Below are 16402 nucleotides of genomic sequence, written 5' to 3' on the forward strand. Positions count from 1 at the left end.
GGAACCACCGAAGCCCCCAGCAGTTCCTCTGAACGCAGCCCCGCCGAATCCCCGCAGCCCCTGGAGGCCACTGCCGGCGTCCAGTGTTCAAACATGCACCCACGTTCTCATGTGAACGCTTTAAAGGACCTAACGCCCCTAGGTGGAACCACGTGAACCGCTCTGAATGTCAGCAGCCGGCATAGCTCAGGACTCCCTCCCCCCCCCCGCCCCTGACTGAGCCAGACGTCTGTGCCGCCCTCTGGTGCAGGGGTCCCCAAACTGGGCGACTTTGTGGACTTCAGCTCCCAGAATTCCCCAGCCTGAGCAACTGAGCGACTTTGTGGATCAACTCCCAGAATTCCCCTGCCGGAGCAGGGATCCCCAAACTGGGCAACTTTAAGATGTGTGGACCATGCTGGCTGGGGAATTCTGGGAAGTTGGAGCCATGCTTTTGGAGACCCCTGCCCCAGAGCCCCGAGGCAGGGGTGGCCCTGGCTGTCTTTCAAGGACGCGTAGAGCTTCTGACGTTTCTCCACGTCCTCACCAGGAGGGACCTCCAGTAAAGCTTCTCACAAGATTGCTTCTCTTCACGGAGCAAGCTGCCCCTCTTCCAGGCTGGTGAGCACCCCATCAAATTGCTGCCATATTGACAGACCCTAAATAAGAAGAGGGGGCTTCCCTCCACATCTTCCAATTCTTGTACTAAGCTGCTCGCCCAGAACAGAGGTGTTCACCGGTGGGAGTTGAGATTGGGCTCCCCAGGTGCCCTCAGGTTTCAGGGAAACAGATGATTGTGCAGTCAGAGCCACAGCTGGATCGCAAACTACCTCCCGAGTACACAAACCAGGGCCTGGGTTCATGGACTAAACCTTGCAGAGGTGAACACATCAGGAGACAGATACATTGCCAATCTTACAGAATGGTGCCACCTGTTTTAAACAGATTAAAGCAACAAAGCCTCATTTAGTTTACTCCATTTATTCCAAGGCTCCGTGAAAGTCATGCAGATGGGGCTAAAAGACATAATTCCACATTCTTTAAAAGAAAATAAATGTTTTTCCCCAGCTCCCCTGATGAGGGGTCAGGAGATATCAAATCTTAATTTTAAAAATTGTGCATTACAAGGACAATTTTACTAAAAGCCATTAAAGCTGACACAAAATGGCAAACTGAGGGAGATGAGTTAGTTGGTCAGAGAGGCACCTGGCTTTCGGATGTAAGAAAAAAGACGCCAGATATTCAAACTCGATCGCTGAGTTATTGGTAAAGGAAGATGCCTTCGCTCTTCAGCTCTGGCCTTGCAGCCTGGGAGTGATGTGTTTTGCAGGCCCGGCTGTCACAGAAGTTTAGACGGATACAAAGCAACCTCTCCAGATGTTGGAGATGCCTCCCTTTCCCAGCCACCCCCAGCATCAGAAAGAGGAGAACAGGGACCCAGGGCTGTCCCCATCTGGCTTTTGCGGACCTCGGTGGGCTGTGAAGCTTCAAAGGGCTCCTGGAGTAAACAGCTGGTCAGACAAAGGGGAACTTGGCTCTCACTCCCCCTCTTCTGGGCTTCTGCAAAGGGGAAAAAAAAGAGTTCGGCTCGAGCGGCCATCTTGCCCTCCTGCCCCACCCTCCCAGCCTGCCCCAGGCCAATCTGAGCCAGGGGTTGGGCTAGAAGACCTCCAAGGTCCCTTACAACTCTGTTATTCTGTTAACCCCCAGCCCCACCCCACGTACCTCTTTCGGTCCGTCAGGTTCACCCTGCTTCCTGCGAGGCCTGGAAAGAGGAAATAACCCAGTTACAGTCTGCATAGCCAGCGGGCGCAGGACTTGACTCACGGCTGGGGGCTCCAGGAAGAGTGGAGAGGCAAAGAAGGCTGGCCTCTGAGGAGGCGCCTGCACAGGCCTGGAGCCCCCACTTCTCTCCTCCTGCTCAGAGACGCCTGCAGAGCCCCAGTGTGGAAAATGAGCCGGGTGACTTTGGGCTGTTCCCTCTCTCTCAGCCAAACCTGCCTCACAGGGTTGTTGTGGCGGGGAAAATAGGAGGAGGGTATCTTCGCCACCTTGAGTTATTTGTAAAAATAATAAAGGTGGGAGAAAGCAAGCAAGCAAGAAAAACGGAGGGAGGGGATGGTTGTGTGAACTAAGAACTACTTGTCATCTTCCACCTCCAGTAATTCTCCCCATTCCCCCACCCCTCTGACCAGCCACCCAGGACGGCCGCTCTTCGTCCCCCTTCCTCACCTGCATTCACAGGCTGTGTGCTCCGTGAATTTCATCACCTCCATTTTCGAAGACTGTGTGCGGGGATTCACCCGCATGATCTACCCGAGGGGAGAGACAGCCACTGTTCAGTTGCACCCCAGCAGCAGTCCAAGGCTGGGCACTGCTCTTCCCGGCTCCCGAGAGCTATCCTGACACACACACTCCGGTCGCGCTCAGCACAAACAGCCCCTGACCTGCAAATCGACGGTGTGCTTTCCCACAGGGGTGCACTTCAAGCTTTCGTCAGTGCAGCAGCCGCTGCATCGCAACACAGCCACACAGGAGGGCCTGAAGATGTCGGAAATTTCATTGGGGTACTCTTGAAGTATGGACACGAGCGTCTCCCTGGCCTGGCATGCGCTGCGCTCGTGCACTTCCAGAAAGGGCCTCACTGAGGAGGGGAGGAAGAGAGTCAGACGCTGCCTCGGGTTGGGGGGTAGGCAAGTGGGGGGCCGGGTAGTCCCTCCTCCAGCCGGGCCGGTCTCCCCTCCAGGCCCCTCACCCCTGGGGGAAATGCGTGCTGCAACCCTGCAACCTTTGCCCTGCCCAGGGAGCCTGTTCACACGTGCTCTGAGTGTGCAGGTGGCAGGCCCCGTGTCTGCCAGAGATCTTACCCAGAGGTTCTGGCCTAGGGACGGGGCAGAGGTGGGAGTCCCCTTTTCTGCCCCCAGCTCTTTTCAAGAGGCACCACCTGGGCACCACCCCCGTTTGCCAGATAAGATCTTAGAAGGGGAACTTGCCTTGTCCCTGCACTGTCCCTGATGGCCAGCCCTGCAAGAGAAAGGCCCAGTTAGCAAAGGGTCCGGCAGCATCACAGATGGTAGGAAAGCAAGGAAACCAGGAAGCGCCAAGGACAAGAATGCATCTGCACCCGAGCCACGGTTCTAGTCCTCCATCTGGGTGGCAGGATCAATGTTTTTCAAATTTAGCCGCTTTAATGTGGACTTCAATTCCCAGAACTCCCCAGTCAACCTGGAGTGGAAGTCCACACATCCCAAAGCTGGCATGGAATGTTTTAACCCTTGCCCAGTTGCCTTGTCATCGGCCGTTCCTGCCCAGTGGTCACAATGCAATGGCTAACTTTTGAAATCAAGAAGCTTCTATGCCACTGATGACCACCAGAGGGAGATGCAGCCGGGCACCTGTCTGGGTCTCCTGCAGGGGGCAGAGAGCAGGTCGCTCTTCGCCCCAGAAGCATCAAGCTGCTCTGTGGATTGTCATGGGAGTCAAGCCAGGTGCCACGCATGTTAGTGGAGAGGCTGCCACCGCTGCCAACCTGCTCCTTCCCCAGCAAGCCTGGACGTTCGCAGGGCACCATGCCATTGGAAGAGGAGCTCGGGGTCTGGACCTTTAAGGACCCGGCATTGTTCCTTGGGAAAGCTCCAGTGGCTGTGGGTCAGCCCTCAGAAGACCCCAGCTCCAAAGTCAGGACTGCCGTCGCTTTGCACCCTGCAGGGTGAGACACCTGAGCAATATCTCCCAGGCCCCTGAGCCTTTTCCATGCCCGTGGCAGATTGACCTGTGCCAGGAGCGCTTGGTTATGCCCTGCTGTGGTGCCCCTGTTCTCCTTGACCATCTCCTGTTTCCAGCACCATGGGCCACCACCTGGTTTCGAGGGAAGGGCCCGATTCTCTGCCTCTCCTTTCACAGGCAGCAGCAGAAGCACACTGAGCTCCCCCACTTTCAGGCCTCCCCCAAATTAAACCTGCCATCATCTGCATGTACAGCAGACCCCCCAACCCTGCTCTGCCCTCTGCCCAAGGTGACTTTGGAAGAAAGCTCCTGCTTGAATCCAGCACAGCCCCCTCTCCTTCCATGGAGCAAAGCAACTCAGGGCGCCATGCTTGACCCAGCTGTGAAGGACAGAAGTAATTTCTGCCTCCTGCCACAGCCTCTCCCACCCGCAACCCACTCCTTTGTGCCGCAGAGATGCACAGAACTCTGCAGGATCCTACAGAGGTAATTTAATTCTAAACTGCAACAGAGGATCATGAATTCTCCAACCTTAGAAGTTACTTTTATTGGTTACTCTGACTAAATAACAGATTTAATCTGTTTCCCCCACCCTCCTTGTCTGGCTGAAAACTGCCTGTGAGGAGTTGATCCCAGGCAAGATCCCCACCAGGGAACCCCACAGTTTCTCACCTGGATGCAGAAGAGGATGGCAACTGCCAGCAGGTACGCAGCCATGGTCTATCTCCTCCTGCCTTCACAGCTGCTCAGAAGGATGAGATGGGGTGAGATCTAACAGGACAAGAGAGGGGCAGAAGCCGGTGGACAGCAGCAGGCACAGAGTGGGCAGTCCGTTCCCCTGCGGTCTGATTTCTGAGCATGGAGAGCAAAGAGCAGCTATAAGAGGAACAGAGAGGGGCCAGCCCAAAGGTGGAGAAGGGGCAGAGAGGAGCAGCAGTGGGGCACAGCCTATAGGAAAGAAACACATACAGAGTGGAGTCACTCTCCACCTTCCCCCGGCCAGCCCCAAAAGTAGTGGGGACACAGCCAGACCCCTCCCTGAGCCAGTAGGGGAAGGGCAGGAGCCTTCATGGCAGAAAGGTGCCAATGTGGGTGGCACCCTTTGGTTTGATCCTGTGTGGCAAGGCCACATTATGCTTAGCCCAGATTCCTATGCTTCTTTATGGCTGCACACAAAACCTTGGCTCTGAACACGCAATGGGTCTTCCCCCCCAGGAACCCTGCAGATGTGCAGCCCCTCCACTGCCTCACCTGCTGGAATAAGCACTGGGGAGGGTCAGGGGGGCAGTAGCCATTTGCTTTGGGGACATCTCTCTGATGTCTTCAGCAGGACTAGGCAAAAAGCTGCAGGCCTGCCATTTTGCTCCTTCCCAATCAATTCCCATTCTAGGAAACTTTGCTGACCTTGCCTAGTATTAAGAATTTAATGCAATTTAAAACAGTCCTGCTGTTTTTAGTCTATTGTGGGAAGCGCTTTTGGTTTAAGAGGTACAATACAAATATTTCCAACAAATATAGTAATGCTGCCTTTTTCAGTAGAAACTGTGGAAACATAACTTTAATAACAGCCGAGACTTAGCCAGTACTTTAGGATCTATGTAGTTGCAGCGCAGGCTCAGCGTGCAGCCACGCCCTCCCCCCCACGAAAAGGGCCCCAAATTCTCTAGGGCCTCGGAGGGTGAATTCTAAGGCTGCCCACCTGTCAGGCCTCCAATGCAACTTGGAGGGTCCCGACAGGCCAGGCGAGTCTGCAGGTGTTACGCGACAGCCTCTCGGCCCCTGGGTGCAGCTGCCGGACGCTTCGGAGGCTGGCGCGACTCGCGGCTCCAGAGGGCCCGCCTTGGCTGGAGGCCCCGCTGGCGAGGAGCGCTGCGGTGGGAAACGCGGTCGCCTCGGGCGGGACTCAGAGCGGGCGGATGACGGAGCTGCAGGTTGCTTTGATCCACGAAGGGGGCCGGAGCCCCTCCCACCTTTGCGACGGACAAGAAAGCAGCCCCCCCGTCCCTCCCCCGGCTCCCCCGCGGAAAAGCGGCCTTCCTCCCTGGGGTGTTGGTACCTGCCTTCAGTCTGGGCAGAGTTCAGCTGCCGCTCGGCCCCCTCGGTACAGCCAGCCATACTTAGGAGGCCGGGAGGGGCGCCGCTTGAGCTCATTTAAACTTTAGAGCGAACGCTGCCCGCGAGGGGAAAAGAGCGCGACGTGGAGAGGCGCGCGTGGTCCGCTCGCTCCTTCCCTTCGCGCCCCAGAGCCGACTTCGACAATTGCACCCGGTGCCCTTCACCTCACGGACCCTTTAACCTGACAAGCGGGCAACCCCCCCCCCGCCCCAATAAGCGACGCTCGTGGGTAGCTCCCACGTAAACGTGTGGATTCCACCTAGTGGAGCCGCCCTGATGGCCGGCTGGCGGGTGGGATGGGGAGGGGTGGGGTGGGGTTGCCATGAAACTCCATTAGCTGCCCCAGAGGGGGAAAAGCCCCAAATATTGCAAAAGCTGCATATTCTGGTCTAAAGAAAACCGTTTCTCCGCCAGCAGGAATCTTGGCTTGGCTTCCTGAATCTAGCCAGTCTTCTCTTGTAGCCGCCCTGAGTTTTGCAACGTCCAGTGCCCCTTTTGAGAGGCACAGCTGGATGCAGCCAGAGGGAAGGGCTGCAAAGGGGGAAAGGAGGGGGTGGTCTGTGAGGAAGGGAGCGCAGGGAGCGTTTTGGCCCCCTGCCACTGTTTTTCAGACTTGGCAATTTTAAGTTGTGTGGACTCCCGGAATTCCCCAGCCAGCATCCACCATCCGTGTCACTGGGGTAATTCTTTTGGGTTCTCCGGGGTGCTAAGCGTTGACCCTGACTCAATGACCCATAATCCAGGGCGTTTGGGAATGAGTGATCTTGATGTGGATGTCAAGGCTGGCAAGGCTGCTGGGTGACCAGCCTTCTCCCCACTGATATCTCCTTCGACCCCCACCGTAGTGTCAGCGTCCCCCGCCCTGGAACAGGATTATGGCCGCTCTCCTGCCGCCTGACAAGGAAAGAGCGCCGTAGCCCCGGAATGCGGCGGCCTGACGGGAAAGGGCCCAAAGCGAAGCCAGGCCCTGCCCGTCCCCCGCCCTCCGGGTACACTGCCCCTGCCCAAGGAGGCTCTGCGCGGCATCAACGCTGCTACGTTGCTTGCTCTGCTTTTTTTAGCTTCCCGGACCAGCTGGGCGAGAGGCACCAACGCCAGCAGCCCCTCCTCGGCTGAGGCCGGCTTTTACCTCACCGGTGACTCAGCCTAGGCTGGGAGGCGTGTTCTCCGCGTCACTTGTGAATGTACCCTACGGGGCGGGAGGGGGGCGGAGAGACGTGCGCGCCTCCACGCTGAGATGCGCGAGAAGCCGGTGCGCGGCCGGCCGGCGCAAGGCGGGAGGGGCGGCGGCGGGATCGGTCCGGCGGGCCGCGGCTTCCCGGGCGAGCGCGCGCGAGGGGCGCAGGGCTAAGAATAGCGCGGCTGACGCGCGGCGCGCAAGAGGGAGCTGCGCCTGCCCCCGCGCTATTTTGAGAGCCGCCGCTCCCGAAATAGCATCCGCGGGAGCGGCGGCCCGAGCGGGATGACGCGGGCGCCGCGCAGCGACTGAATCAGAGGCCGTCGGGGTTCACGTGGCCCGGCCCGGCAGCTTCTGCCCCCCGCGGGCCGCGGGCGGCGCCCCGATCGCGGGTCGAGACTACCGAGGTCGCCGCAGCCGGAGCGGAGCCTCCGCGCTCTTTCCCCGCCGCCATCCGCGAGGAGGACCGGCCCTTTCCCTGCCTAGCCCGCCGCAGCCGCGCGGCCGGAGGGAAGCCGGGCTCGCGGGCGCCGGGTTGGGCTGCTCGCCCCCCCCCGCGATCCCCGTCGCCCTTCTGCAGCTGCTCCGACAGGCGCGCACCTCGAATGACCGGCGCCGTTTTGGCCGCCAGGGGGCGCTCGAGGGCGGCGCTCCTTCGACCCAGCGGAACGCCCGAAGAAAGGCGGCGGTCCCGGCGCCTTCCGGGGCTCGCCGAGGGGCAGCCCTGAGAGTCTCTTGCGGCTCATCTCCGAGCCCCTCAACCCCTCCCCTGCCTTGCCGGCCTTGGCTTGGCCCCTTCGGTCCCCCAGCTGCGAGCGCGAGCTCTGCTGGCGGATCATCCCGAAGGACCAGCAGAGGAATGACCGACTCTTCCTGCAGTCCGCAGGACTCGGCCTCAGGACACTCGCCCCCCCCCCCGCCCCAAAGTGCTGCCAAAAGTGGCCTGATGGAGGAGGCCCGTCCAGAGAAGGGCACAACACATAGGAAGGGTCCAAACCTCACTGCCTACTCAGAAGCAGCCTCAATAGAAAGGTTCGGGGTGTGTGTGTGCGTGCGTAATTGAGGGGAGCTCTGAGACCCAGAGAGCCAAAGGGTGGGTGGTCCCTTTGCAGGCAGCATCCCCCCTGCCCCCAGTTTGCTGCCAGCTAATTCCTCCATCGGAGCCTCTTCCATCTTAGCAACCTGGGTGCCTCTGGGTGACTGGCTCTCCAGCCCTCCCCCTCCCCACTGCCTTTTCAGGTCTGGCTGAGGATGAAGCTGCTGACCCCAGCCCCAGTTGGCTGCTTCCCTGAGCGGCCCATGCAGTCCTCCTGGGCCCAGTCCCCCCTCTCCAAGTGGTAGAAGGCCCACACCACAGGAGGCTAAATTGGCTGTTTTTCCCATTAGCATCCGCTCGGGTCTTTTCCAGAGGATTTGCTTCCTTCAGGAACTTGGGAGGAAATTCGGCCACAGCTCTAGAAAGCAGAAACTGATCCCTGGTGGGGGGGATGAAAGAGCCGTTTGCACACGCGGCACATTGCAGGTCCTGGAAGGAAAAGGGGCAGAGAGCAGGCGGGAGGTCTTTTGAATGCCCAGAAGGCATCTCTCGCCAACTGGGGTGTCTGGAGGGCCTCCATGGAAGGACCAGGCTACAGTGCCAGCCTGCTATCTGGTCCAAAGTCTCCTTCTCAAGACAATGCCTGGATAGGTGGCGTGGCTGGAATTTTGCTTCCTTGCAGCTTTAGCTGGCTTGAGTGAAGTTCGGTGACCACATGACTGGAAGGCCTTGGATTGGAGAAAGTTGTTCTGCCCACCTTCCTTTCCCCCCTTTTTTTTTTTGACTTTTCTCAGCTGCCCATTTGCTCTTTTTCTGCAACTTTTCAGCTACAGTGTCATCCTCCCTTACAGAGAAACTGCAGAATACCTGGAAATTTTAAGTAACCCACAAGGTGAGAAAGGGGTGCCGATTTGAAATCGCTTGTAAAATTCCCCCATTCCTGTAGCGATCCAGAGACACACTTCCGGGAATGCAGCGCTCTGAAGCAGTGCCAGGCTGAGGCCAGGAGTCTGTTTCTGGGGCCCAGGTGGTTCTCCGTGGAATGTTCATCCCTGCGCTGGAGCTTTTATGATTGGAATCATAAAATGCAGATAAAGGTAAAGGTTTCCCCTTTGCAGTCAACCGCAGGGGGCGGCTGGTCATCTCCGCTTCCTGGCCCAGGCAGCCAGCATTGTCCAAAGAGACTTTCCATGGTCACCTGGCCAGCATGATTGTATGCTGAGGCACATGGCTGGCATTTCTCTACTCACATATGCCTGCTTTCAAACTGCTAGGTGGGCATCTCACACACCCACACCGAGAAAGAGGGGGGGCAAAGAGAGAGAGAGAGAGAGGCAGAGAGAGGAAGCTGTAGGACAGGCATGGAAATGGGTGGGGGGTGGCAGGGTTGCCCCAAGGGAGAGGGTGTGTACCAGGCCAGGTTTTGACCCTGGGCAGGAAAAGAACCAGGGCAGGGAGAAAAACAGCTGTAAGGCCCACTGAGGCAAGAAAGGCAAAACAGGATGCCATGTAGTGGAGAATGTATCTGCCATGCAACCATTTATTATTTTATTTTTATTTATTTATTTAGCACAATTTTTAAATTGCCCAATAGCAGAAGCTGTCTGGGTGGTTTACTTTAAACACACCAAAGAAGAAACAAGACAACTTAAGCTGAAATATACTAATAACGTCAAATAAAAGGCAGAATAAACTACAAATTTAACTACAGCAAGGCAGATGTCAAACTCTAAAGTAAACCTGTCCAACTCGCAGTCCAGTCATTCGCAAGCGGCCCTGGACAGCTAGTAATGCGGTCCCACAAGGCCCAACACAATTCCTCTTCACTTGATGTGACCTCGGCAAGCCAAAATGTTGGGACAGCCACGATCTAAAGCAGTACCACTAGAATGAAAGGAAAAAGACTTGGAAACCCTTTTTGGAACTTTATGCACAAAAATTCTTCGATCCCCACAATGGAGAAATGGCTGCAGAGGTTGGCGAAGTGAGCAGAGAGGGCGAAACTGACCGCTTCGATTAAAGGAAAAAACAGTTTTCTTTCCACTTGGAGCCACTTCTGGACTTTGTGCTTCAGGTGGGAAAAAACCGAAGCTTTGATTTGGGGTTTTACCGATTAGACAGGTTTGTTGTTCTAGAAATGGCTGGTAGGTACTACTCTGTAAAGTAAAAAGTTGAGGTTGTATGTTATCTTATTCTACTACTGCATCAAAGGGAATTGGTAGTCAACGCCTTTTCCTACAATTTTCCCTCCCCTTCTTCCTTGTTTTTCCTACTATTTTCTTTTGTATTTTATATTACAAACTAATAAAAACAAATAAATGAGACAATGCCACTAGAATGCAACTTACTAGTTTTCCCTGGTGCCGAAATCATAGTTGAGCCCGTTTGGGGAGGGGATTCCAGCAGCCCCCCCCCCATTTTACTCTGCCCTCCTTCTGAGACCCACCTGCCCCTTTGCTTTCTCCCTCTCCCCCCCACCCTATTCTCAGCCCCTCCCAGCTGAGAGGCCCCATTTTGTCAGGAGCAAAACATCTGTCTCTTAGCAACCTGTTTTGGCTTCCAATTCTGGCTGTTGTTGTTTACTGAGGCCAGAGGCCAAATTCTTCTGGACAGGGTCCAGAGCCCGCAGCCCGGTGGGGAAAGGCTGGATTGCCTCTGCCAGCAGTTCCTGGCATGCAAGACAGGAGGGGAATGTTGGAATGCACAGCGCCCAGTCACCTTTCACACAGAAAAACTCAGCTGCGTCCCTTCCCTGACACACTTACCCCCAGATAAGGAATCCTGTTCCTGCCCTAGGCTGCAAATCTCTCTCTCCCTGCCTCTCTCTCTCTCACACACACACACAAATGAGATGCCCTCCCCAGCACCATTCCTGGATGTTGAGTGTTTTCACAAACCCTGTGAGCATTCTTTACGCACCAGCTGTTGCAATGATGTTTGTTTACACCACTGCAGTCATCCATGTTCCAAGGTTGACACATCTGGAAGACTTTGTGTGGTGGACCAAGCATCCTGCATCAGAATCAGAGGTGTGTGTGTGTTATGTGAAGAGCCAATTCAATACAATGGTCAATTTCGGTCTCTCTGAAAAAGGACAACTTTTTAGTTTTAGAGACCCACACTGCCAGAACAAAACCCAAACCCGGAACCAGGGGGCCCCAATCTGAGCCCCCAGAGGGCTGGCAGCATCTCCCTGGCCTCAGTCCTGCAGTTGCCCAGGATCTTCTGGCCAGAAGGTCTGCTTAACCTTAATGGCATGTCTCTCAACCGTAGCAGCTTGAAGAGGTGTGGACTTCAACTCCCAGAATTCCCCAGGCAGAAAAGCAAAGCTGGCAGGGGAATTCTGGGAGATGAAGTCCACACCTCCTCAAGCTGCCATGGTTAAACGCTCTTCTGGGTTTCAGTCCTCCTCAGTCATGAAAGCTCAAAGCCAGCCTCGGGCCAGAGCAGCCCACCCCACATAGAAGTGAACAAAAATTAGAGGACAGAGTGCGAAATACGCTGCCTTGCACTCCAGGAGGGAAGCAAGCTAGATATCTAACCAGGGATTGGGGCAAATTGTCATTTTCAAGGTAACATGAAAGGAAAATCATTAAAATTGTGGGGTGCTATCACATTATTAATTATAATTGTAAAAACCCTGACCCTAACCCTTAAGCCCCCATTTTTCTTGTGATTTTTTTTCAAGCTTTTCTCTGTTTGCATGAGGTTGGCACTGCCTATGGACAGAACCTTATTTTTCAAAATGTCAAGCAGCAAATCAGCTTTAAAACTCTCATTTTTTCACCTTCAAGAAAACTATAGGTAGTCCTCAATTTACAACTACAATTGAGACATTTGCTAAGGGAGTTTTACCTCATTTTATGACTTTTCTTGCCAAAGTTGTTAAGTGAATCATCACAGTTCCTAAGTAAGTGACAAGGTTAAGTGAATCTGGATTTTTCCCCATTGACTTTGCTTGTCAAAAGGTCGCAAAAGGGGATTGCGTGACTCCAGGACGCTGCAACGGTCGTAAATACGAAGCAGTTGCCAAGCGCCCGCATTTTAATTATTGAACCATGGAGATGCTGCAATGGTCATAAGTGTGAGAAACGGCTGTAAGTCACTTTTTTCAATGCCGTTGCTACTTGGGTCACTAAGTGAATTATTATTGTAAGTCGAAGACTGCCTGTATTCTTGTTACTTAATATTTACTTAAATAAATAAGGCAACTGAGCAATGAAAGGGAAAGAAGCCCTCGGCATAACGTTTCATAGGCAGGTCAGTCATTTTCTCTCCTGTACTGCTGTCCTGGGTCTCCTGACGTTGCTCTCTGCCAGATGGGGAGACTACAATTCCCAGGATGCTCAGCTGCAGCCGAGATTCCAACGGAGAGCCCCAGGGCCCGGAGGGTCCCCTCCCCCCGTGGCTGCCCGGGGCGAAGCCTCTTTTCACGGCCTCTTCAGCAACCAGAGTCAAGAAGCCGGTGGAGCGCAGCGCCCCGACGCGGAAGGGAGCGCGCAGCGGCCGCGCCGTCTGATCTCTCCCCGAAGCCCCCGGGCGCCGCCTGCCTTCTCACCGAGGGCGCCACGGGCCTTGTAGTAGGCCGCGGCAGTCGGAGCCCGGGCAGCGGCCAGCCCAGGCCGGACCTTTTCCTCCGAGCCGCCCCAAAGCAGGCCCAGCAGGCGCTTCGCGTGGTAACAAACCCTCGTCTGGCGGCCAGACCCGAAACGGCGCCGGGTGCTCGGAAAGGGTCCCCGCGTCTCCCGCCGAAAGCAGGTCGGAGGCGCCGGCAGGGCTTCTCCCACGCGGGCGGGCGGGCGGGGGCTCCCTCCTCCCTCCGTGGCACACGCGAAGGGCCCGCCCCGTTCTCACGACCAGGAATGCGGCCGGAACGGAGGAAGCGCAACAGGCGCCGCCCCCCGCTGGCTCCGCCCCTCCAGAGGCTGCCCGGGCTGGGGAGGCCCGCCCCCTTCGGGCCGTTGTCAGGGCAGCGGCGCCGTTGCCCGGAAACATCAACAAACGAAGGGTGACGTCAGCGGAGAATGGAACGCTGTTGCCGGGCAACGGCGGGTTGTTTGTTCTCGTCGGTCGCCCGCGTGGTCGGCGGAGCCGCGCGGGAGACCCCGGCGCGGACCACGAGGCCCCTCGCGCGCCCCACGCGCTGGACTACAAAGCCCATGGCACGCTCCCTGCCCCTCCCGGGATTTCTGCCCCCGCGCCTCCCCCGGCTGCGTTGTCTTCTTCCCCGGCTCGTTCCCGGAGGGCCGAGCTGTCTTCGCCGGCCTTGCCGGACAACGGAGTCGCAGGAAAGACCCCGCCACGACCGGCCCTCGCTTAAGGAGGCGACGGAAGAGCCCGGAAGAGCGTCCGCGGGCGGCGAGGACCTGAGCCCAGGCACGACCCTCCCCCGCCCCAGCCTTCCTTCCCCCCCTCGCCTGTCCCCGAAGGGCGCCCCCCCCGTCTCTCTCTGGCCTCTCTCCCGGGGCTGCCAGGCCCACCGGCCCCTCAGCACCAGCGGCTCAGCCAGGGGAGGAAGCTCGGTGGGTGGGCCGAGGGGCTCCGGGATCTGTCTGTCTTTTCTAATTTTCAAATCTGCCCCTCCCCTCCACAGAGGGTGGTGTAGAAATGAAAGACAACATTGAAAAGCTTACCTCTACCTATGGTGGGCATTTTCCAATGATGTCAGCAGGGATGGGAGTCCCGGTGGGTTTCTCTGAAGCCTCCCCCTCCTACTCTAAAGACCCCCCTATTGCAACTAGCCTTCCCAGCCCCCTCCTTTCCCACCACAGGTTAAACTGGTGGGGGTGGAGGGGGTGGCTATTATTACTGTTGTAAGTCCAGAGCCAATTCGTCCCTGTCCCATCGTCACAGGCCCCAGTGCAGCACACTCACACTCACACACACACTCTGCCTGCTGCCAGAGTTTTCCTTCCAGCTCATGTGACAGGCAGAAGCCGGAGAAACATGTGTGTTTGTATTTCAGCTGGAAAGGAAGGAAGGGGATTCTGAGACACAATGTGCAGCCAAAAACGGAGTGGTTGAATGCTTGCACATCTCCCACAGCACGGGAGGGTCCTGTCCAGCTGAAGCGCATGCCAGAGCCAGGAGAGAGAGGGGGGGAGAGAAGGCATCAATCTGACCAGGTATGGGGAGGAAACGGAAGCTTCCGTTTAGATTCCTAAAAGGACTTTCACTCCTTCCAAAGGTTGGCGGGCTAACTTAAGTTAAAAGTGCCAACAAAGCAGCACTAATACTGTATATAGAACAACAGAGCTGGAAGGGTCGTTTAGAGGTCTTCTAGTCCTACAGTATAACAGTGCAGACAAATGGCTGTTCAGTCTCTTCTTGGAAACCTCCAGGGATGGAGCATCCATAACCTCTGGAGGGAAACCGTCCCACTGGTTAATTGTTCTCACTGTCAGGAAGTTCCTCCTTAGTTCCAGGTTGCTTCTCTCCGTAATAAGTTTCCATCCGTTGCTTCTTGTTCTGCCTTCAGGTGATCCGGACAATAGGTTGACCCTTTGTGGCAGCCCCTCAATTATTGGAACACTGCCATCATTCTCCTCCGATCCTCCTTTTCACTAGACTAGACTTTTCATGTAGCCAGTTCCTGCAACTGTTCCTCCTGTTTTAGCCTCCCGCTGCCTATTTACCAGCAGCCCTCCTGTCTGAAGGACAAGCCACACTGAATTCAGTGGGAAGTTTTCCTTTGGAATCCTGCAAAACAAAAACAAACTTTCCCTTTTTTGCCTTGAAAGACTGTGCAGCTTTTAAATTGGAAGCACGCAGGCAGGAACTTGCCTTTTTGGAAAACAGCATGACTTTTAAAACACTTTATTAAAAATTACGGATGAAAGCAAGGTTCATCTGGCATCTTCTCTTGGTTTAACCTCAGAGCCAGGTGGAGCGTGGCGCAGCTGCAGCCAGGCAGGTTCATGGCATGGAAGAAGCTCGGCACCTGGTGGGGGGGGGACTAATTTCCCCCCCAGCATTCTGAGTGGCTGAGAAGATGCTCTCAGGGCTTTATCTGCTCCTCCAGGAACCTGGAGGCCTCTCTAAGAGGTTGACATTCACTTCAGCCACTGGTCCCCAAAGCCAGCTAGGGGACCTTGAGCCAGGCCGTCTCCCTCAACCTGGCCCACCACAACAGGGTTGTTGTGGTGGGGAAAATAGGAGCAGGAAGTGTGTCAGACATGTTTGCTGCCTTATTTGTAAGACTAATAAAGGTAAGATAGAAATAAATTTGTTGGACTACAAACTCCATGCTTCTAGGCAGGGGGGGAAGAGGAGAACCTATAGTGTGCCCCATATGATGGGTCTACCCACTGAAAAGAAGTGGGGTCCTGGGGTTCCCCACAGAGGTTGCCCAACTCAGCATTCTGCCTCCCACAGCTGCAGCCAAAAAAAAACTGATAAAGGAGGGGGGTCTCTCTTGCAGATTCCTTGATAAGCCATTCCACTCTGCTCCAAACATTCTTTTGCCTAACCCAGGTTTCTCAACCTTGGCAGCAGTCAAAGGTGTGGACTTCAACTCCCAGAATCCTCCAAACACTTCAACGACATTCTCAGCGTTGAAGTTCCCACAGCTGAGCTTCCAAGGTTGGGAAATGCTGCTGTAACCCTCGGATTGCTTCTGCCTCCAGAGCATGGAAAAGAGTGCGCAGCCATGCCTTAGACCTTTGGCCTGTCCGGTTTCCTCAAACATCCAGTAAAAGCATTCAGAAAACACAGGATTCCTGCCTTTAATTCTTTAAAAACCAGAATAGCCCCCCTTCTGGAAAGGGGCTCCCACAGTTTCTCATTTGTTGGTTGTACCCCATTCCTGTCCTACCTTCCCCTCTTCCTTGCTTTAACCACTAGCCCTCCTGGTCTTTTGTGAACAATCAATGGAAGGGCTTGCCTTCAGAAGTTGCAGGTGCTCCATCACTGAAGGTCTCCAAAAAAAGACAGGAGAGCCATTTGTCTAGAATGGTGTAGTCCCCTGCTTGAGCAGGGGGCTGGACTAGAAGACCTCCAAGGTCCCTTCCAGCTTTGCTATTCTGTTCTATGCGTTGTAGTTCCCCTTACTGCTTGCTGAGGTAAGGGTGCAACCACCAGCACACATCAACCACCCCTTCCTCCTTTCTACACCCCCTCAGTATGGAGGGTGGCAGGAATGGGGTGGGTGGGTGAGGGGGGGCACTCATGTCAGCCCTGCCCACTCCTCCGCAGAGCTCAGGCTCAGCCCAAAGCATGACTCAGCCCCCTGACATGCCTGCCACGTTCCTGGCCAGTGACATCAAAGTGCTGTGTCAGACCCCTTGTTGGGGTTCCACCCCCTCCTCCCTCCCTCCCTCCCCTCCCTCCCAGCTGGCCAGACCAGCCGGAATGCCTCTCTGCCCAGCAGT

The 16402-nt window shown here is 55.8% G+C and overlaps 1 protein-coding gene across 2 annotated transcripts; it reads right to left on the reverse strand.

Moving 5' to 3' along the window:
• Positions 1 to 944: 944 nt before the first annotated feature.
• LOC308672322 (snake venom vascular endothelial growth factor toxin vammin) lies at positions 945 to 4628 on the reverse strand. Of its 2 annotated transcripts, none has more exons than XM_081335137.1 (6): positions 4378 to 4628; positions 2969 to 3003; positions 2427 to 2619; positions 2212 to 2291; positions 1705 to 1744; positions 945 to 1539 (listed from the first exon to the last, which is right to left on the reverse strand). In XM_081335137.1, the coding sequence occupies exons 1-6, from the start codon at positions 4420 to 4422 to the stop codon at positions 1495 to 1497; spliced, it is 438 nt and encodes a 145-aa protein (XP_081191263.1). In that variant the 5' UTR covers positions 4423 to 4628; the 3' UTR covers positions 945 to 1494. The 2 variants fall into 2 exon arrangements, with proteins under 2 accessions (XP_081191263.1, XP_081191262.1); XM_081335136.1 differs by having other exon boundaries at positions 2427 to 2623; positions 2973 to 3003; positions 4378 to 4620.
• Between the last annotated feature and the right edge of the window lie 11774 nt (positions 4629 to 16402).

The sequence above is a fragment of the Vipera berus genome (genome assembly GCF_964194415.1).
Source record: "Vipera berus genome assembly, chromosome: 9".
Lineage (NCBI taxonomy): Eukaryota > Metazoa > Chordata > Lepidosauria > Squamata > Viperidae > Vipera > Vipera berus.

Bases quoted from the DNA above. Each gene is read 5' to 3' on its own strand.
- LOC308672322 (XM_081335137.1), bottom strand. From the start codon at position 4,422: ATGGCTGCGTACCTGCTGGCAGTTGCCATCCTCTTCTGCATCCAG. The intron at 2,620-2,968 runs GTTCCCCTTCTA...CTCCTCAGTGAG, and splicing joins ACAGTGCAGGGACAAGGCAA to GCCCTTTCTGGAAGTGCACG. The intron at 1,540-1,704 runs GTACGTGGGGTG...TCCCCTTTGCAG, and splicing joins AACCTGACGGACCGAAAGAG to AAGCCCAGAAGAGGGGGAGT.